This window comes from Ranitomeya variabilis, chromosome 1 (genome assembly GCF_051348905.1).
Source record: "Ranitomeya variabilis isolate aRanVar5 chromosome 1, aRanVar5.hap1, whole genome shotgun sequence".
NCBI classification, from domain to species: Eukaryota; Metazoa; Chordata; class Amphibia; order Anura; family Dendrobatidae; genus Ranitomeya; species Ranitomeya variabilis.
In genome coordinates this window covers 1,160,132,275-1,160,152,635 of record NC_135232.1, presented here as the reverse complement: position 1 = coordinate 1,160,152,635, position 20,361 = coordinate 1,160,132,275, and the positions used below count along the sequence as shown (strand labels likewise).

The following is a 20,361-nucleotide window of genomic DNA, read 5'->3' as shown; positions in this document are numbered from 1 at the left end:
TAGCACAGCAGTATACAGCACAGAGCACAGCCCACAGAGAACTATATACAGCCCACAGCAGTATACAGCACAGAGCACAGCCCACAGAGAACTATATACAGCCCACAGTAGTATACAGCACAGAGCACAGCCCACAGAGAACTATATACAGCCCACAGCAGTATACAGCACAGAGCACAGCCCACAGAGTACTATATATAGCACAGCAGTATACAGCACAGAGCACAGCCCACAGAGTACTATATACAGCCCACAGTAGTATACAGCACAGAGCACAGCCCACAGAGAACTATATACAGCCCACAGCAGTATACAGCACAGAGCACAGCCCACAGAGTACTATATATAGCACAGCAGTATACAGCACAGAGCACAGCCCACAGAGTACTATATATAGCACAGTAGTATACAGCACAGAGCACAGCCACAGAGTACTATATATAGCCCACAGCAGTATACAGCACAGAGCACAGCCCACAGAGTACTATATATAGCACAGCAGTATAGAGCACAGCCCACAGAGTACTATATATAGCACAGTAGTATACAGCACAGAGCACAGCCCACAGATAACTATATACAGCCCACAGTAGTATACAGCACAGAGCACAGCCCACAGAGAACTATATACAGCCCACAGCAGTATACAGCACAGCCCACAGAGAACTATATACAGCCCACATCTCTTCTCTTCCTCCACCCCCTCCCCTCACCTCCTCCGAGAATGGCCCCACAGTCCAGAAAAAAAAAAAACTCTCCTCACCTCTCCTCTTGCCCAGCGTTGCTTCCGCCTTCCTGCTCCTGTCTGTCTCAGCAGCGTGCAGTCTGCCCGGGACACAGCAGGTGCGCGATGATATGACGTCATCGCGCACCCGCAGTGTCAGAGGCAGAGCGGGGAATGATGGGAGAGGAGCGTCTGTGGACGCTCTCTCCTCCATTATTGCATTCAACTGTACCGGCGTCTATACGCCGGTATAGTTGAATGCGACGGCGGGGGCGGGGGGAGGCGGATCGAGCGGCCCACTACTGGCACCGGCCCTTCTGGCATTTGCCAGAAGTGCCCGATGGCCAGTCCGGCCCTGCTTCTGGGTCTTGCTCAGTGGTGGTCGGGCTCAGCCTCCTCACCTCGGCCGTGTCTCTGAGCACTGAACACCTTGTACTTCTGGGTCTTGCTCAGTGGTGGTCGGGCTCAGCCTCCTCACCTCGGCCGTGTCTCTGAGCACTGAACACCTTGTACTTCTGTGTCTTGCTCAGTGGTGGTCGGGCTCAGCCACCTCACCTCGGCCGTGTCTCTGAGCACTGAACACCTTGTACTTCTGGGTCTTGCTCAGTGGTGGTCGGGCTCAGCCTCCTCACCTCGGCCGTGTCTCTGAGCACTGAACACCTTGTACTTCTGGTTCTTGCTCAGTGGTGGTCGGGCTCAGCCTCCTCACCTCGGCCGTGTCTCTGAGAACTGAACACCTTGTACTTCTGGTTCTTGCTCAGTGGTGGTCGGGCTCAGCCTCCTCACCTCGGCCGTGTCTCTGAGCACTGAACACCTTGTACTTCTGGTTCTTGCTCAGTGGTGGTCGGGCTCAGCCTCCTCACCTCGGCCGTGTCTCTGAGCACTGAACACCTTGTACTTCTGTGTCTTGCTCAGTGGTGGTCGGGCTCAGCCTCCTCACCTCGGCCGTGTCTCTGAGCACTGAACACCTTGTACTTCTGTGTCTTGCTCCGTGGTGGTCGGGCTCAGCCTCCTCACCTCGGCCGTGTCTCTGAGCACTGAACACCTTGTACTTCTGTGTCTTGCTCAGTGGTGGTCGGGCTCAGCCTCCTCACCTCGGCCGTGTCTCTGAGCACTGAACACCTTGTACTTCTGTGTCTTGCTCAGTGGTGGTCGGGCTCAGCCTCCTCACCTCGGCCGTGTCTCTGAGCACTGAACACCTTGTACTTCTGTGTCTTGCTCAGTGGTGGTCGGGCTCAGCCTCCTCACCTCGGCCATGTCTCTGAGCACTGAACACCTTGTACTTCTGTGTCTTGCTCAGTGGTGGTCGGGCTCAGCCTCCTCACCTTGGCCGTGTCACTGAGCACTGAACACCTTGTACTTCTGTGTCTTGCTCAGTGGTGGTCGGGCTCAGCCTCCTCACCTCGGCCGTGTCTCTGAGCACTGAACACCTTGTACTTCTGGGTCTTGCTCAGTGGTGGTCGGGCTCGGCCTCCTCACCTCAGCTGCGCCTCTGAGCACTGAACACCTTGTCCTTCTGTGTCTTGCTCAGTGGTGGTCGGGCTCAGCCTCCTCACCTCGGCCGTGTCTCTGAGCACTTTGTACTTCTGGGTCTTGCTCAGTGGTGGTCGGGCTCAGCCTCCTCACCTCGGCCGTGTCTCTGAGCACTTTGTACTTCTGGGTCTTGCTCAGTGGTGGTCGGGCTCAGCCACCTCACCTCGGCCGTGTCTCTGAGCACTGAACACCTTGTACTTCTGGGTCTTGCTCAGTGGTGGTCGGGCTCGGCCTCCTCACCTCAGCTGCGCCTCTGATCTCCCTCTTATGTAGACTGGGAACAATCTGGGACTTGTCAGGGTAGAGATCTCATTTTGGCCATTTTCTCTGGTGTTCGGAGCCCCGGACTGCTGGATGCGGACCCCTTTGTCTCTGTGGCCCCCTCAGTGATAAGTCCAGGACCTGAAATCTGCTCGGTCACATCCACCAGCGCGCGTCAGAGCCTGTGTATCTGATACCTGGGATACTCTGCAGGGTGCATCTAATCCTATATGTGACACTGCCTGCTGAGCGCGGTATCTAATCCTATCGTTAAACTGTAAAGTGCTGCGGAATATGTTGGCGCTATATAAAGATTATTATTATCATGTGTGATACCCCGGCCTATGTTATGAGCGGATGTATACGCTGCCGTCGCTTGGTTACTTTCTGCATCTTCCTCTTTGTGGTTTCCTGCATACCTGGAAGCATGGGCCCTTTAAGAGTGGCTGCTCCCCTCCCCCACCTCCGAGAAAAGAATAAATGAGAAAAACCAATTGACTTTCAAGACTGTTGCCACAAATAAACCCTGTGACCTTTAAGTCCTGTTCGCGTTGCCCCGTCCGTATTGCGTTCCATCCACGGTGCTCCCTGTTGTGTTCTTTCTTGTCCGCTTTGCCCCAGTTACGTTCTGTCCCTGGTGCTCCCTGCCCACATTGCATTCCATCAGCAGTGCTCCCTGCCCAATGTTGCCTTCTGTACCTGGGTGCCCCCTGCTCGTGCTGCATTCCTTTGGGGTTGGCCCCCTGCCTGTGTTGCAGTCCGTCTGAGGTGCCCCCTGCCCGTGTTGTGTTCCAACCACGGTGCTCCCTGTTCCTGTTGTGTTCCATCCACAGTGCTCCCTGTTCCTGTTGTGTTCCATCCACAGTGCTCCCTGTTCCTGTTGTGTTCCATCCACGATGCTCCCTGTTCCTGTTGTGTTCCATCCACGGTGCTCCCTGTTGTGTTCCATCCACGGTGCTCCCTGTTCCTGTTGTGTTCCATCCACGATGCTCCCTGTTCCTGTTGCGTTTTGTCCACGGTGCTCCCTGTTCCTGTTGAGTTCCATCCACGGTGCTCCCTGCTCCTGTTCCGTTCACGGTGCTCCCTGTTCCTGTTGTGTTCCATCCACGGTGCTCCCTGTTCCTTTTGTGCTCCATCCACGGTGCTCCTTGTGCCTGTTGCGTTCCGTCCACGGGGCTCCTTGTGCCTGTTGCGTTCCGTCCACGGTGCGCCCTGTTCCTGTTGCGTTCCATCCACGGTGCTCCCTGTTCCTGTTGCGTTCCATCCACGGTGCTCCCTGTTCCTGTTGCGTTCCGTCCACGGTGCTCCCTGTTCCTGTTGCGTTCCGTCCACGGTGCTCCCTGTTCCTGTTGCGTTCCATCCACGGTGCTCCGTTCCTGCTGCGTTCTGTCCGCGGTGCTCCCTGTTCCGATCTGTCCACAGTGCTCCCTGTTCCTGCTGCATTCTGTCCGCGGTGCATCCTGTCCGTATTCCATCCGCAGCGCCCCCTGCCCGTGTTGCGTCCGTGGTCCATCCGCTCCCTCGCCTCCTCCTCATGGGGGCCACACTGTCCTCCATATGAATAAAAGAGCTGCAAGGTAAAGTATGGCGGTGCAGAGCAACAGTCTGAGAACCCGAGGCGATGAGCTGAGCGGGTGTCTACGGCTGCACACCTGTCCAGCCTGATCACAGCTAAGGGTCTGTTACAGTGTATCAGTGCAAAATTATCACCCAGGACAGGGACATCACATCAAGGCCTGTAAAGAGCCAATACTGCTCACAGCTAAGACTTGTTACAATGTGTCAGTGAAGGGAAAAGCTACAATACATGCAATGTCCGTCCAGACTGCTCACAGCTGAAGGTTTGCTACAGAGTGCGGACAGCCCTCGTGTGCAGTAACTTCTCGTCCTGCCCTGATGATTTGATTTAATTTATCAGCGCAGGTAAATGTTGGCCTTCGCACCTGCTGTGATTGGCCTCTGGGTGGCGGAGGCCGCGGCCGTGTCCTCAGATGTATATTTGTCACGATATGGTATGAAATATCATATAACTTTAGTTTCTCTGCCAGCACACATAGGGTGGGCGCTGACCCCCCCCCCCCCCTTCACTGTGTTTTAGCTTGTCTTGTCAATGAGTGTAGAGATTTTATGGCCTCTAGCTCTGAGAGCCAAGGTATTTACGACCGGCATTTCCTGCAGTGGAAAGTGACCAGCTTTAACTGGATTAGAAACTTCTAGAATCCTGAAAGTCCTTTGTTCTGGTTTTGTAAGATACCGTTTAAGTTAAGAACACGAAAATATATATTCTTACTTCCCCTCGGTGGATCTACCCATCACTCTAAACACGGGCATCTAACTCCATCTGGTAAAGAAGTAGGGATTTCTCGGTAAATATGAATCCCAAATAGGACATATTTGATCTCATTAGACTGCCAGCGATAATCCGAGATGAATGCTGGGTGTGATATGACGATGTCATGTTTTGCAGCGGAGTTATAGAAATTAGATATAGGTTAGGGAAAAGTTAGTTAACTGAAGAGGTAGGAGGGACGAGGTGATCCAACCCCTTTCTGGGATGTTACAGGCTCCAGCTATAACTGTCTGCCCAGATCCCCAGCTCAGTCTTCTTGTCTTTTCCTGAAGAGCCCTGAGCACGTCCAATGAGCTGGGACGTATGGTTGGTTGCCTGCAATGCAATGAACTGAGAATATGTGAGTGTTCTCTTTTCTCCTTTAATCCCCTTTGTTATAATTACCTTGTACATATTTGCAATTGTCTCATTTGTAACATCTTTGTAAAATATTTTGATAAAGCACTGCCTACATTTTGTGGGGTATATTATTTCATGCCAGTTCTTTCTCCATGCTCTAATAACGTACCCTAAGTCTTCTGAAGGGAATTTACGCTACTGTTTTGGGTTAGCTTCGGACCCGTTTAATCGAAGCTGGTGGCAGCGATACCATGCAGGCTTTTGGGTGATGTTGTAGCGGCTTCGGCGTTAATAATTATTGTTCCTGCCTGAGTGGTAGTTATCGCGTCGCTGCAGCGTGCCCAATAGCCCGTACATAGCAGGCAGCCTTTCTGGCGACGAATTACCCTAGGTGCAGTACCCAATCTGACCTGCGGGTAAAGGGGGCGCCAGAGCTGCAAGTGTTAAGTGGAACTGTAAGCGGGATACATAAGTCCCTGCAGTTCGTGGTATATTGAAGAGCAGTGGGATACCTAAAATAAGCCCCTGCTGTAACCTAAGAGGTCAATAGCCTTGTGTGTGTCTTTCTATCACATTGTGGAGTGGAGGGATAACTAAGATAAGCCCCCTGCACATGTGATAGCCGTCTGTTGGTCTAAAGTCACCCCGATCAGTGACGTTGGGGTGACGGTCACGGTGTGGATCCCTGACATATTGGTGTAAGCGGCTAAGGGATCGTGACAATATTCCTGGCGCCTTCTGCTTCTTGTTGGCGGCTTATGGAGAGGGCAGGGGCTGGCGGGATCCCGCTGGCTGCCATCAAACAATGCAGCGCCCCTGCTGGACTCTGCCGGTGTTACAGGTAATGAGCGCCCCAGAGCGATGGTGCACAGGCCAGCGACAACCTCGTGTCAGCAGTGACGGCAGTCACAGTTGTCAGATGAGCGGGACGTGACATCACAAGATTACGACACACGGCGCAGTGCTGAGAGGAGAGCCGGGGGAAAGAGAGCCACGGGGGAGAGAGAGAGCCACAGGGGAGAGGAGAGCCACGGGAGAGAGGAGAGCCACAGGGGAGAGGAGAGCCACGGAGAGAGGAGAGCCACGGGAGAGAGGAGAGCCGGGAGAGGAGAGCCACGGAGAGAGGAGAGCCACGGAGAGAGGGGAGCCACGGAGAGAGGGGAGCCACGGAGAGAGGGGAGCCACGGAGAGAGGGGAGCCACGGAGAGAGGGGAGCCACGGAGAGAGGGGAGCCACGGAGAGAGGGGAGCCACGGAGAGAGGAGTGTAGGGTGAGAGGAGAGCCGGGGGAAAGAGCCACGGGAGAGAGAGAGCCACAGGGGAGAGAGCCACGGAGAGAGGAGAGCCACGAGAGAGAACCACGAGAGAGAGAACCACGGGAGAGAGGAGAACCACGGGAGAGAGGAGAACCACGGGGGAGAGGAGAACCACGGGGGAGAGGAGAACCACGGGGGAGAGGAGAACCACGGGGGAGAGAACCACGGGGGAGAGGAGAACCACGGAAAGAGGAGAGCCACGGAAAGAGGAGAGCCACGGAAAGAGGAGAGCCACGGAAAGAAGAGAGCCACGGAAAGAAGAGAGCCACGGGGGAGAGGAGAGCCACGGGGGAGAGGAGAGCCACGGGGGAGAGGAGAGCCACGGGGGAGAGGAGAGCCACGGGGGAGAGGAGAGCAGGGTGAGAGGAGAGCAGGGTGAGAGGAGAGCAGGGTGAGAGGAGAGTAGGGTGAGAGGAGAGTAGGGTGAGAGGAGAGCCGGGTGAGAGGAGAGCCGGGGGAAAGAGAGCCACGGGAGAGAGGAGAGCCAAGGGAGGAGAGCCACGGAGAGAGGAGAGCCATGGAGAGAGTAGGGTGAGAGGAGAGCAGGGTGAAAGGAGAGCCACGGGAGAGAACCACGGGAGAGAGGAGAGCCACGGGAGAGAGGAGAGCCACGGGAGAGCAGGGTGAGAGGAGAGCAGGGTGAAAGGAGAGCCACGGGGAGAGGAGAGCCACGGGGAGAGGAGAGCCAGGCAGTGACATCACAGGATTACGACACACACGGCGCAGTGCTGAGACTAGCAAAGCTGGGAGGCCGCCACTGAGAGCTGTGCCATCCCCTGCAGTCCCAGAAGCCACGTCACTGGGGAGAGATGGGAGGCCGGGAGGGGGAAGGGAGAGCCGGGGGAGGATAGGCGCAGAGAGGGGACATGCAGAGGAGAGACAAGAGGCGCAGCCAGAGCTCAGAGTTTATTTCCTAATAGAACAGATACAGCAGAGCGGACGTGTCACCCAGGATGGCGGCTGTGCCAGGATGAGCAGGGGTGGGGCAATAGCTAACCCCGCCCCACAGGAGCCCATCATGTGATCACTACAGGAGGAGGCTCCCGATGGCGGTTACATGAAATAACATACAAAAGGCACTTCGCAAACCGCATGTAATTTAAGAGGGTGCACTACATTTAACCGATTCCACCTACATCCGTCTTGTTGGAAGATGAAAGTAGAGGCCCTTTAAGAGAAGTCTTTAGTGAGCCTTAAAGCTGCAGATGCCTTGTGACCTCGCAGGTATTATGGGTAATGTGGGGTGGGATGTGACTTAGAACACCATCCAGAGCGTGCGCTGTAGTATCTGGACTTCCCCTTTAAGACGTCGGCTATGATAGGCTGGTTGTATAAAGACCAGGTGGGAGGGTTATTACAGAGCATGCTGGGATTGCTGCAGCCAAAAATAAGACTCGTTGGTTACTCGGTAGTCATACAAGATGGCGTCGATCACGTGATCCATGAGGAGTCCGTCTCCGAAAGTGAAGGAACAGGGCCCCATCCTGGGATTTACCCCACAAGGTCCATGTCTTCAGGAGGGGGCAGATACTTAGTGTTTCAGGGCCCAGGTCTATCATGTGCAGCCATGAGGGCAGCGCGGGGGCCGGGCTCAGCAGATCAGTCGCTCGTGGAGTTGGTAGAGCTGCTCGGGGGTGAGGACCAGGCGGTGGATCTGCCCCTGACCCGGCTGGCAGGGGAGCGTCACCTTCCCGATGAACACCGTGTCTGCCGCCTTCTCCTCCTTGGCCTGGAGAGAGATGATGGAGAAAGTCATCATAGGACCACCACATGGAAAAGCGGTGTGCTGCCTCTGCAGAAGTAATCCCACCTGCCGACCCATGCAGAAGAAATCCCACCCGCCGACCCATGTAGACGCAATCCCCCTGCCGACCCCTGCAGAAGCAATCCCCCTGCCGACCCCTGCAGAAGCAATCCCACCTGCTGACCCATGTAGATGCAATCCCCCCGCCGACCCCTGCCGAAGCAATCCCCCTGCCGACCCCTGCAGAACCAATCCCACCTGCCGACCCCTGCAGAAACAATCCCCCAGCTGACCCCGCTAGAAGCAATCCCCCCCGCCGACACCTGCACAGTTACATGTAGGAGCAGAGCCCCCCGCCGACCCCCGCACAGTCACATGTAGGAGCAGAGCCCCCCGCCGACCCCCGCACAGTCACATGTAGGAGCGGAGCCCCCCGCCGACCCCCGCACCATCACATGCTGCTCATCACCTTAATGAAGTCTGATGACGGGAACGTGGCAAAATCTGTCAGGACGTTGGCTCCGGGGACCTGCGAGACCGTCTCCTTCAGAACTTCATCCTACCAATAAAAGAGCGATACAAGCAACGATGTCATAAGCGGGACAACACCGCGCCACCAGGATGACAGCGCTCCACCAGGATAACACCGCACCATCGCCACCAGGATGACACCCCGCCAACAGAATGACTCCGCGCCACAGGATGACTTTGCGCCATCACCACCAGGAAATCATATCGCGATCACCACCAAGAAGACATCATGCCATCGCCACCAGCAGATCATGATATCACCATCAGGATGACATCATAAGCAGGATGACATCACGCTGCCGGCTGACACCCACCTTGAGCTTGTCGATTGTGTCGCTCAGCGTCTGTAGCCGGGCGGTCTGCTCCAGCAGCTGGGTCGCAGGGTTACCTGTACGTGGAGAGGTGAGCACATGAAGGCGGCTCTATGGCCCCCGGCCGCTAGCCCATGCCCCAAAGCAGCACTTACCGCCTTTCTTGTGGGTGATGTCCACCACCTTGGAGTTGGCGCTCATCTGCTGCAGGGTGTCCAGCAGCTGGCTGGTCTTGCGGTACAGCGTGCCGCTCATGGCCTCTTGCCGGTCTTTGGGGAGGGTCAGTTTGGAGACGTTCAGTGGAGGCAGTAGAGACAGCTCCTCCTTTATGTGTTTAGCCTGGGAGAGGGGCAGAGCCAAGATGTGGCTATTACCGGCCCAGTGCAGACGAGAGAGGAACGGCACAGGAGAGGACGAGAAAGGAACGGCACAGGTGGAGTGGACGAGCGAAGAGCGGCACAGGAGAGGACGAGAAAGGAACGGCACAGGTGGAGTGGACGAGCGAAGAGCGAAAGGGGAGAAGTGGACGAGAAGAGCGGAGCGGACCAGAGAAGAGCGGAGCGGACCAGAGAAGAGGGGAGCGGACCAGAGAAGAGGGGAGCGGACCAGAGAAGAGGGGAGCGGACCAGAGAAGAGGGGAGCGGACCAGAGAAGAGGGGAGCGGACCAGAGAAGAGGGGAGCGGACCAGAGAAGAGCGGAGCGGACCAGAGAAGAGCGGAGCGGACCAGAGAAGAGGGGAGCGGACCAGAGAAGAGGGGAGCGGACCAGAGAAGAGCGGAGCGGACCAGAGAAGAGCGGAGCGGACCAGAGAAGAGCGGAGCGGACCAGAGAAGAGCGGAGCGGACCAGAGAAGAGCGGAGCGGACCAGAGAAGAGCGGAGCGGACCAGAGAAGAGCGGAGCGGACCAGAGAAGAGCGGAGCGGACCAGAGAAGAGCGGAGCGGACCAGAGAAGAGCGGAGCGGACCAGAGAAGAGCGGAGCGGACCAGAGAAGAGCGGAGCGGACCAGAGAAGAGCGGAGCGGACCAGAGAAGAGCGGAGCGGACCAGAGAAGAGCGGAGCGGACCAGAGAAGAGCGGAGCGGACCAGAGAAGAGGGGAGCGGACCAGAGAAGAGGGGAGCGGACCAGAGAAGAGGGGAGCGGACCAGAGAAGAGCGGAGCGGACCAGAGAAGAGCGGAGCGGACCAGAGAAGAGCGGAGCGGACCAGAGAAGAGGGGAGCGGACCAGAGAAGAGGGGAGCGGACCAGAGAAGAGCGGAGCGGACCAGAGAAGAGCGGAGCGGACCAGAGAAGAGCGGAGCGGACCAGAGAAGAGCGGAGCGGACCAGAGAAGAGCGGAGCGGACCAGAGAAGAGCGGAGCGGACCAGAGAAGAGCGGAGCGGACCAGAGAAGAGCGGAGCGGACCAGAGAAGAGCGGACCAGAGAAGAGGGGAGCGGACCAGAGAAGAGGGGAGCGGACCAGAGAAGAGGGGAGCGGACCAGAGAAGAGGGGAGCGGACCAGAGAAGAGGGGAGCGGACCAGAGAAGAGGGGAGCGGACCAGAGAGAGGAGCAGACTAGAGAGAGGAGCAGACTAGAGAGAGGACTAGAGAGAGGAGCAGACTAGAGAGAGGAGCAGACTAGAGAGAGGAGCAGACTAGAGAGGAGCAGACTAGAGAGGAGCAGACTAGAGAGGAGCAGACTAGAGAGAGGACTAGAGAGAGGAGCAGACTAGAGAGCAGACTAGAGAGGAGCAGACTAGAGAGAGGACTAGAGAGAGGAGCAGACTAGAGAGCAGACTAGAGAGGAGCAGACTAGAGAGCACTAGAGAGAGGAGCAGACTAGAGAGCAGACTAGAGAGAGCAGACTAGAGAGCAGACTAGAGAGCAGACTAGAGAGAGGAGCAGACTAGAGAGCAGACTAGAGAGAGGAGCAGACTAGAGAGGAGCAGACTAGAGAGAGGAGCAGACTAGAGAGAGGAGCGGCACGGTAGGCGTCTCCCGCAGCAGTCATGTAAATAGCTACTTCATTCCCTCATTACTGTTGTGTGACACTGGCCCCGCCTCTGCTGAGACTTCAGCCCCACCCCTGCTGTGGACAAGAGTCCCGCCCCTGCTGGGACACCAGCTCCTCTCCATTATGTGACACCAGCCCCGCCCCTGCGGTGTCCAGCTCCTCCCCGTTGATCCTCACGTTGCTCCCGCGCTCACCTTCAGCCGGTTGTTCTCATGCTTCAGGTGCTTCACGGAGTAGCGCAGGGTATCGATCTGTTGCAGCAGCAGGGGCGAGTCCTTCACCTGCACCGGCCCAGAGCCGTTCAGCAATGACTGGCCGGCCGGCACACCTGGCACAGGACAAAAAGCAATCAGAGGGATGGAAACAGCCAGCAGGAAGGCAAGGCAACACTTCCGGCACATGCAGGTCTGGTTCCTAGGGGCGCCCTGACTGCACCAGAGACGCCAGCACACAGGATGGTTACACCGGACTCCGCAGGGGTGCTGCATGCACAATACGGGTGGAATGGAACATACACGTTGTAACGACCAAGCAGCGCCGCGCATTACAGCAGCTCCGGTCCTATCTACAGAAAACGCCCAGAGGAGTTCCACAGCTCTTGTGCTCTACACACATTCGATGCTGCAACCACAGCAAAATACACTGTTATACTCCAAACACACCAGAAGCTGCAGCAGGAAAAGGGGAGTGATCAGGGCAGCTCTGGATGTGACTGGAGTATGAAAATGAAGTATGCTCCGGATGTGACTGAAAGAGAGGGCAGCTCTGGAATGTGAGTGGAGTAGAGAAGTGCAGCTCTGGATGTGACTGGAGTATGAAAATGAAGTATGCTCCGGATGTGACTGAAAGAGAGGGCAGCTCTGGAATGTGAGTGGAGTAGAGAAGTGCAGCTCTGGATGTGACTGGAGTATGAAAATGAAGTATGCAGCTCTGGATGTGACTGGAGTAGAGAAGTGCAGCTCTGGATGTGACTGGAGTATGAAAATGAAGTATGCAGCTCTGGATGTGACTGAAAGAGGGCAGCTCTGGATGTAACTTGAAGAGGAGAGTGCAGCTCTGGATGTGAGTGGAGTAGAGCAGTAAGTGCAGCTCTGGATGTGAGTGGAGTAGAGCAGTAAGTGCAGCTCTGGATGTGACTGGAGTAGAGCAGTAAGTGCAGCTCTGGATGTGAGTGGAGTAGAGCAGTAAGTGCAGCTCTGGATGTGAGTGGAGTAGAGCAGTAAGTGCAGCTCTGGATGTAACTTGAAGAGGAGAGTGCAGCTCTGGATGTGACTGGAGTAGAGCAGTAAGTGCAGCTCTGGATGTGACTGGAGTAGAGCAATAAGTGCAGCTCTGGATGTGAGTGGAGTAGAGCAGTAAGTGCAGCTCTGGATGTGAGTGGAGTAGAGCAGTAAGCGCAGCTCTGGATGTGAGTGGAGTAGAGCAGTAAGCGCAGCTCTGGATGTGAGTGGAGTAGAGCAGTAAGTGCAGCTCTGGATGTGACTGGAGTAGAGCAATAAGTGCAGCTCTGGATGTGAGTGGAGTAGAGAAGTGCAGCTCTGGATATGACTGGAGTAGAGAAGTGCAGCTCTGGATGTGACTGGAGTAGAGCAGTAAGTGCAGCTCTGGATGTGACTGGAGTAGAGCAGTAAGTGCAGCTCTGGATGTGACTGAAGTAGAGCAATAAGTGCAGCTCTGGATGTGAGTGGAGTAGAGCAGTAAGTGCAGCTCTGGATGTGAGTGGAGTAGAGCAGTAAGTGCAGCTCTGGATGTGACTGGAGTAGAGCAATAAGTGCAGCTCTGGATGTGAGTGGAGTAGAGCAGTAAGTGCAGCTCTGGATGTGAGTGGAGTAGAGCAGTAAGTGCAGCTCTGGATGTGACTGGAGTAGAGCAGTAAGTGCAGCTCTGGATGTGACTGGAGTAGAGAAGTGCAGCTCTGGATGTGACTGGAGTAGAGAAGTGCAGCTCTGGATGTGACTGGAGCAGAGAAGTGCAGCTCTGGATGTGACTGGAGTAGAGCAATAAGTACAGCTCTGGATGTGACTGGAGTAGAGCAATAAGTACAGCTCTGGATGTGACTGGAGTAGAGCAATAAGTACAGCTCTGGATGTGACTAGCAAGTGGTCATTTCAGTCTCCTTTTGAACGCGGCTCTTTATACGGCGGCCGCCTGCGCGGGGGCAGACACGATGATGCATACGCAGCGCGCGGTACTGTACCTCTCTGCTCCTCCTCTATCATGTGCAGAGAAGGACGGAGCATACGCCCGGAGGTCAGCGGGCGACAGGGAGAGAAAGGGCGGTCATTAAGAGGCGAAGTCATCACAATCCCCACCGTTATCATTACCCCCAGAGCGGCCCCTACCTCCAGCCATGCCGGACAAGATGGAGGACACTGGGGATCCGCGCAGACCCTCGATGGTGCGCTTGGACTGGTTGCTGAGCCGCTGGCGGAGTTCCGCCTTCTCGGACTCCAGCTGGTCGATGTCGGCCTGTAGGGCGTCCATGGTCTCCTCAAACTCCCTGCACACAGGACCACCCGTCAGTGCAATGCCGCACAGTATACGGCTGGCCAATCCCTGCCCCCACCACATCGCCACCATCACCCCCTGCCTCCACATCACCACCATCACCTCCTGCCCCAACCACATCGCCACCATCACCCCCTGCCCTCACCACATCGCCACCATCACCTCCTGCCCCAACCACATCGCCACCATCACCCCCTGCCCTCACCACAGCCACCATCACCTCCTGCCCCCACAACACCACCATCACCTCCTGCCCCAACCACATCCCCACCATCACCTCCTGCCCTCACCACATCGCCACCATCACCTCCTGCCCCCACATCGCCACCATCACCCCCTGCCCTCACCACATCGCCACCATCACCCCATGCCTCCACATCACCACCATCACCCCCTGCCCCAACCACATCGCCACCATCACCCCCTGCCCTCACCACATCGCCACCATCACCTCCTGCCCCAACCACATCGCCACCATCACCCCCTGCCCTCACCACAGCCACCATCACCTCCTGCCCCCACAACACCACCATCACCTCCTGCCCTCACCACATCCCCATCACCTCCTGCCCTCACCACAGCCACCATCACCTCCTGCCCTCACATCGCCACCATCACCTCCTGCCCCAACCACATCCCCACCATCACCTCCTGCCCTCACCACATCGCCACCATCACCTCCTGCCCCCACATCGCCACCATCACCTCCTGCCCCAACCACATCCCCACCATCACCTCCTGCCCCAACCACATCGCCACCATCACCCCCTGCCCTCACCACAGCCACCATCACCTCCTGCCCCAACCACATCCCCACCATCACCTCCTGCCCTCACCACATCGCCACCATCACCTCCTGCCCCCACATCGCCACCATCACCCCCTGCCCTCACCACATCGCCACCATCACCCCCTGCCTCCACATCACCACCATCACCCCCTGCCCCAACCACATCGCCACCATCACCCCCTGCCCTCACCACATCGCCACCATCACCTCCTGCCCCAACCACATCGCCACCATCACCCCCTGCCCTCACCACAGCCACCATCACCTCCTGCCCCCACAACACCACCATCACCTCCTGCCCTCACCACATCCCCACCATCACCTCCTGCCCTCACCACAGCCACCATCACCTCCTGCCCTCACATCGCCACCATCACCTCCTGCCCCAACCACATCCCCACCATCACCTCCTGCCCTCACCACATCGCCACCATCACCTCCTGCCCCCACATCGCCACCATCACCTCCTGCCCTCACCACATCACCTCCTGCCCCACCACATCGCCACCATCACCTCCTGCCCTCACCACATCACCTCCTGCCCCCACATCGCCACCATCACCTCCTGCCCCCACATCACCATCACCTCCTGCCCTCACATCACCATCACCTCCTGCCCTCACCACATGACCATCACCTCCTGCCCTCACCACACCACCATCATCTTCCTGCCCCCACCACATCGCCATCACCCCCTGCCCCACCACTTCCCCATCACCTCCTGCCCTCACCACATCACCCCCTGCCCCCACAACGCCACCATCACCCCTTGCTGTCACCGAGCAACTACCCCCTGGCCACCACGAGCCACCCCCTGCCATCACAGGCCTGCACCCCCTAGCCGCCACCCGCCGCCCTGAGCCACCACCCCCTGCCCTCAACGAGCTGCCGCCCCTGCCCCCACAGCCATCACCCCACCTCTACCCTGCCCATGTCCTCACTGAGCCGCCAACCCCTTCCCCCCATCATCCCCACTCTGTCCTGCTGCACAGAGCCATAACCACCTACCCTGCCCACATCGCGCCACCACCTCCCTTCTGCCATGCCTAGACAGCGCCACCACCCCCTGCCCTCACTGAACCACCACCAATATGGCCGCCGTCTCACTTCTCCTTCTTCCTCAGAAGCGTCTGCGTCTCCTCCAGCTTTGTCTGGATCTTTTCCACCCGATCGTCGGCCTCCTTAGAGGCGCTGTCCAACTTCTTCTCCAGAAGACTCAGCCGCACGTTGGCTTCACTCAGCTCTTCGCCCTGCGAGCAAAGGCATGAGACACCGTTACCTGGCAAAGCAGTGCACCGCGGGCAGGGTCGGCCGGCTCCGCAGCGCACCGCGGGCAGGGTCGGCCGGCTCCGCAGCGCACCGCGGGTAGGGTCGGCCGGCTCCGAAGCACACCGCGGGAAGGGTCAGCTCCGCAGTGCTCCGCGGGTAGGATCGGCCGGCTCCGCAGCGCACCGCGGGCAGGGTCGGCCGGCTCCGCAGCGCACCGCGGGCAGGGTCGGCCGGCTCCGCAGCGCACCGCGGGCAGGGTCGGCCGGCTCCGCAGCGCACCGCGGGTAGGGTCGGCCGGCTCCGCAGCGCACCGCGGGTAGGGTCGGCCGGCTCCGCAGCGCACCGCGGGTAGGGTCGGCCGCCTCCGCAGAGCACCGCGGGAAGGGTCGGCCGGCTCCGCAGAGCACCGCGGGTAGGGTCGGCCGGCTCCGCAGAGCACCGTGGGTAGGGTTGGCCGGCTCCGCAGAGCACCGCGGGTAGGGTTGGCCGGCTCCGCAGAGCACCGCGGGTAGGGTTGGCCGGCTCCGCAGTGCACTGTGGGAGAGGTTGCTGTTCACGAGTCACCTTTATCTTCAGAGATTTCTTTAACTCCTTAATGACCGTCTCTCTGTCTTCTAACTTTAATCCTAATCCCTCTGCGTCCGTGATCTCGGCTCGCAGGGCGGCCGCTCGCTGCTCCACCGGCGGAGGAGACTGGAAAGAGACCACATGATTGTGTGAGTGATGTCCCATGATAAGCCCCTCCCAGCAGACTCCATACCCCACAATAAGACTTCTTTCCCTATAAGCTCCTCCCATCAGACTCTCTGCCCTATAAGCCCCCAGAAGATGCCATGCTTCACAATAAGCCCCTCCCAGCAGCCTCCCCACCCACATGACAGGCTCCTCCCAGCAGACTCCAAGCCGAACAATAAGCCACACCCAGCAGACTTCCCATCCTCCTGACAAGCTCCTCCCAGCGGCCTTCTCTCACCTTGCTCTGCGGCTTCTCGGCGTCATACTCGCCCTCCTGCATGGCAGTGGCCATCTTGTTCATGGTGGCGATCAGGATGGCGCAGGACTGGCGGAGGCACTCGTATGGGTTGCTTCCCTGTGTGCCGTAAATCTACAGACGACAGATCAGAGGCCGTCAGAGTCCACGGTGAAGACACGGCTCCTCCCGCAGCTGGAGCAGCTGCCCTCACCTGGTCCGCAGCTTTGAAGGCCACGTCCTCCAGTCTCAGAGCCTGCAGCCCCTCACTCTCCCCTAGAGGGGCAATCATCTGCGCCCCCGCGGCCGCAACCTCCTGGAACACCGCGACCACGCACTTCAGGTGTTTACGGCAGTCTAAGAGGGTCTCTGACACCTGTGGGACAATAGCCGGATGATTGGGGTTATACCAGGTCCATCATGCACTGCACACGCCAGCACCACACTCACCTGCGGCCCGAATCTAAGCGCCGCCGGGATCCCTGCCGCCTCCGTGCCCGGCATCCGCCGACGAATCTTCTTACAGAACTGCCGGATGTCGCTGCACGACGTCTCCAGATCCTTCAGCAGGACCGCGAAGTCCGAGGTCTCCTGCCCGAGCTGCCAATAATGGGGGAAGTAGTACTGGTGAGTGCAGCAACAGGAGGATGGGTGTCGTAGTGGATGGAGCAGAGGGGAAGATGGGTGCAGTTGTGGATGGAGCACAGGGGAAGATGGGTGCAGTAGTGGATGGAGCAGAGGGGAAGATGGGTGCAGTAGTGGATGGAGCAGAGGGGAAGATGGGTGCAGTAGTGGATGGAGCAGAGGGGAAGATGGGTGCAGTAGTGGATGGAGCAGAGGGGAAGATGGGTGCAGTAGTGGATGGAGCAGAGGGGAAGATGGGTGCAGTAGTGGATGGAGCAGAGGGGAAGATGGGTGCAGTAGTGGATGGAGCAGAGGGGAAGATGGGTGCAGTAGTGGATGGAGCAGAGGGGAAGATGGGTGCAGTAGTGGATGGAGCACAGGGGAAGATGGGTGCAGTAGTGGATGGAGCACAGGGGAAGATGGGTGCAGTAGTGGATGGAGCACAGGGGAAGATGGGTGCAGTAGTGGATGGAGCAGAGGGGAAGATGGGTGCAGTAGTGGATGGAGCACAGGGGAAGATGGGTGCAGTAGTGGATGGAGCAGAGGGGAAGATGGGTGCAGTAGTGGATGGAGCAGAGGGGAAGATGGGTGCAGTAGTGGATGGAGCACAGGGGAAGATGGGTGCAGTAGTGGATGGAGCACAGGGGAAGATGGGTGCAGTAGTGGATGGAGCAGAGGGGAAGATGGGTGCAGTAGTGGATGGAGCAGAGGGGAAGATGGGTGCAGTAGTGGATGGAGCACAGGGGAAGATGGGTGCAGTAGTGGATGGAGCAGAGGGGAAGATGGGTGCAGTAGTGGATGGAGCACAGGGGAAGATGGGTGGAGTAGTGGATGGAGCAGAGGGGAAGATGGGTGGAGTAGTGGATGGAGCAGAGGGGAAGATGGGTGCAGTAGTGGATGGAGCAGAGGGGAAGATGGGTGCAGTAGTGGATGGAGCAGAGGGGAAGATGGGTGCAGTAGTGGATGGAGCACAGGGGAAGATGGGTGCAGTAGTGGATGGAGCAGAGGGGAAGATGGGTGGAGTAGTGGATGGAGCAGAGGGGAAGATGGGTGCAGTAGTGGATGGAGCAGAGGGGAAGATGGGTGCAGTAGTGGATGGAGCAGAGGGGAAGATGGGTGCAGTAGTGGATGGAGCACAGGGGAAGATGGGTGCAGTAGTGGATGGAGCAGAGGGGAAGATGGGTGCAGTAGTGGATGGAGCAGAGGGGAAGATGGGTGCAGTAGTGGATGGAGCAGAGGGGAAGATGGGTGCAGTAGTGGATGGAGCAGAGGGGAAGATGGGTGCAGTAGTGGATGGAGCACAGGGGAAGATGGGTGCAGTAGTGGATGGAGCAGAGGGGAAGATGGGTGCAGTAGTGGATGGAGCAGAGGGGAAGATGGGTGCAGTAGTGGATAGAGCAGAAAGGAAGATGGGTGCAGTAGTGGATGGAGCAGAGGGGAAGATGGGTGCAGTAGTGGATGGAGCACAGGGGAAGATGGGTGCAGTAGTGGATGGAGCAGAGGGGAAGATGGGTGCAGTAGTGGATGGAGCACAGGGGAAGATGGGTGCAGTAGTGGATGGAGCAGAGGGGAAGATGGGTGCAGTAGTGGATGGAGCAGAGGGGAAGATGGGTGCAGTAGTGGATGGAGCAGAGGGGAAGATGGGTGCAGTAGTGGATGGAGCAGAGGGGAAGATGGGTGCAGTAGTAAATGGAGCAGAGGGGAAGATGGGTGCAGTAGTGGATGGAGCACAGGGGAAGATGGGTGCAGTAGTGGATGGAGCACAGGGGAAGATGGGTGCAGTAGTGGATGGAGCAGCGGGAAGATGGGTGCAGTAGTGGATGGAGCAGAGGGGAAGATGGGTGCAGTAGTAAATGGAGCAGAGGGGAAGATGGGTGCAGTAGTGGATGGAGCACAGGGGAAGATGGGTGCAGTAGTGGATGGAGCAGAAAGGAAGATGGGTGCAGTAGTGGATAGAGCAGAGGGGAAGATGGGTGCAGTAGTGGATAGAGCAGAGGGGAAGATGGGTGCAGTAGTGGATGGAGCAGAGGGGAAGATGGGTGCAGTAGTGGATGGAGCACAGGGGAAGATGGGTGCAGTAGTGGATGGAGAAGAGGGGAAGATGGGTGCAGTAGTGGATAGAGCAGAGGGGAAGATGGGTGGAGTAGTGGATGGAGCAAAGGGGAAGATGGGTGCAGTAGTGGATGGAGCAGAGGGGAAGATGGGTGCAGTAGTGGATGGAGCAGAGGGGAAGATGGGTGCAGTAGTGGATGGAGCAGAGGGGAAGATGGGTGTAGTAGTGGATGGAGCACAGGGGAAGATGGGTGCAGTAGTGGATGGAGCACAGGGGACGATGGGTGCAGTAGTGGATGGAGCAGCGGGAAGATGGGTGCAGTAGTGGATGGAGCAGCGGGAAGATGGGTGCAGTAGTGGATGGAGCAGAGGGGAAGATGGGTGCAGTAGTGGATGGAGCACAGGGGAAGATGGGTGCAGTAGTCGATGGAGCAGAGGGGAAGATGGGTGCAGTAGTGGATGGAGCAGAGGGGAAGATGGGTGCAGTAGTGGATGGAGCACAGGGGAAGATGGGTGCAGTAGTGGATGGAGCACAGGGGAAGATGGGTGCAGTAGTGGATGGAGCACAGGGGAAGATGGGTGCAGTAGTGGATGGAGCAGAGGGGAAGATGGGTGCAGTAGTGGATGGAGCACAGGGGAAGATGGGTGCAGTAGTGGATGGAGCACAGGGGAAGATGGGTGCAGTAGTGGATGGAGCACAGGGGAAGACGGGTGTAGTAGTGGATGGAGCAGAGGGGAAGATGGGTGCAGTAGTGGATGGAGCAGAGGGGAAGATGGGTGCAGTAGTCGATGGAGCAGAGGGGATGATGGGTGCAGTAGTCGATGGAGCACAGGGGATGATGGGTGCAGTACTGGATGGAGCAGAGGGGAAGATGGGTGCAGTAGTGGATGGAGCACAGGGGAAGATGGGTGCAGTAGTGGATGGAGCAGAGGGGAAGATGGGTGCAGTAGTGGATGGAGCAGAGGGGAAGATGGGTGCAGTAGTCGATGGAGCAGAGGGGAAGATGGGTGCAGTAGTCGATGGAGCAGAGGGGAAGATGGGTG

The 20,361-nt window shown here is 57.7% G+C and overlaps 1 protein-coding gene across 4 annotated transcripts in view; it reads right to left on the bottom strand.

Moving 5' to 3' along the window:
- Positions 1-7,415: 7,415 nt before the first annotated feature.
- The window catches only part of DCTN1 (dynactin subunit 1), a 139,809-nt gene continuing 126,863 nt past the window's right edge, over positions 7,416-20,361 (bottom strand). For 2 of the 4 annotated variants that reach the window (XM_077280396.1, XM_077280398.1), the window contains 12 exons: positions 17,092-17,241; positions 16,856-17,017; positions 16,645-16,776; positions 16,236-16,364; positions 15,510-15,652; positions 13,447-13,604; positions 13,302-13,316; positions 11,299-11,432; positions 9,264-9,447; positions 9,112-9,185; positions 8,736-8,825; positions 7,416-8,251 (listed from right to left, as the gene is read on the bottom strand). In XM_077280396.1, coding sequence (XP_077136511.1) covers positions 8,114-8,251; positions 8,736-8,825; positions 9,112-9,185; positions 9,264-9,447; positions 11,299-11,432; positions 13,302-13,316; positions 13,447-13,604; positions 15,510-15,652; positions 16,236-16,364; positions 16,645-16,776; positions 16,856-17,017; positions 17,092-17,241 — 1,509 coding nt within the window. In that variant the 3' untranslated portion in view covers positions 7,416-8,113. The remainder of the gene's footprint in view (positions 8,252-8,735; positions 8,826-9,111; positions 9,186-9,263; positions 9,448-11,298; positions 11,433-13,301; positions 13,317-13,446; positions 13,605-15,509; positions 15,653-16,235; positions 16,365-16,644; positions 16,777-16,855; positions 17,018-17,091; positions 17,242-20,361) is intronic. The other 2 variants (XM_077280397.1, XM_077280399.1) reach the window with 1 other exon arrangement.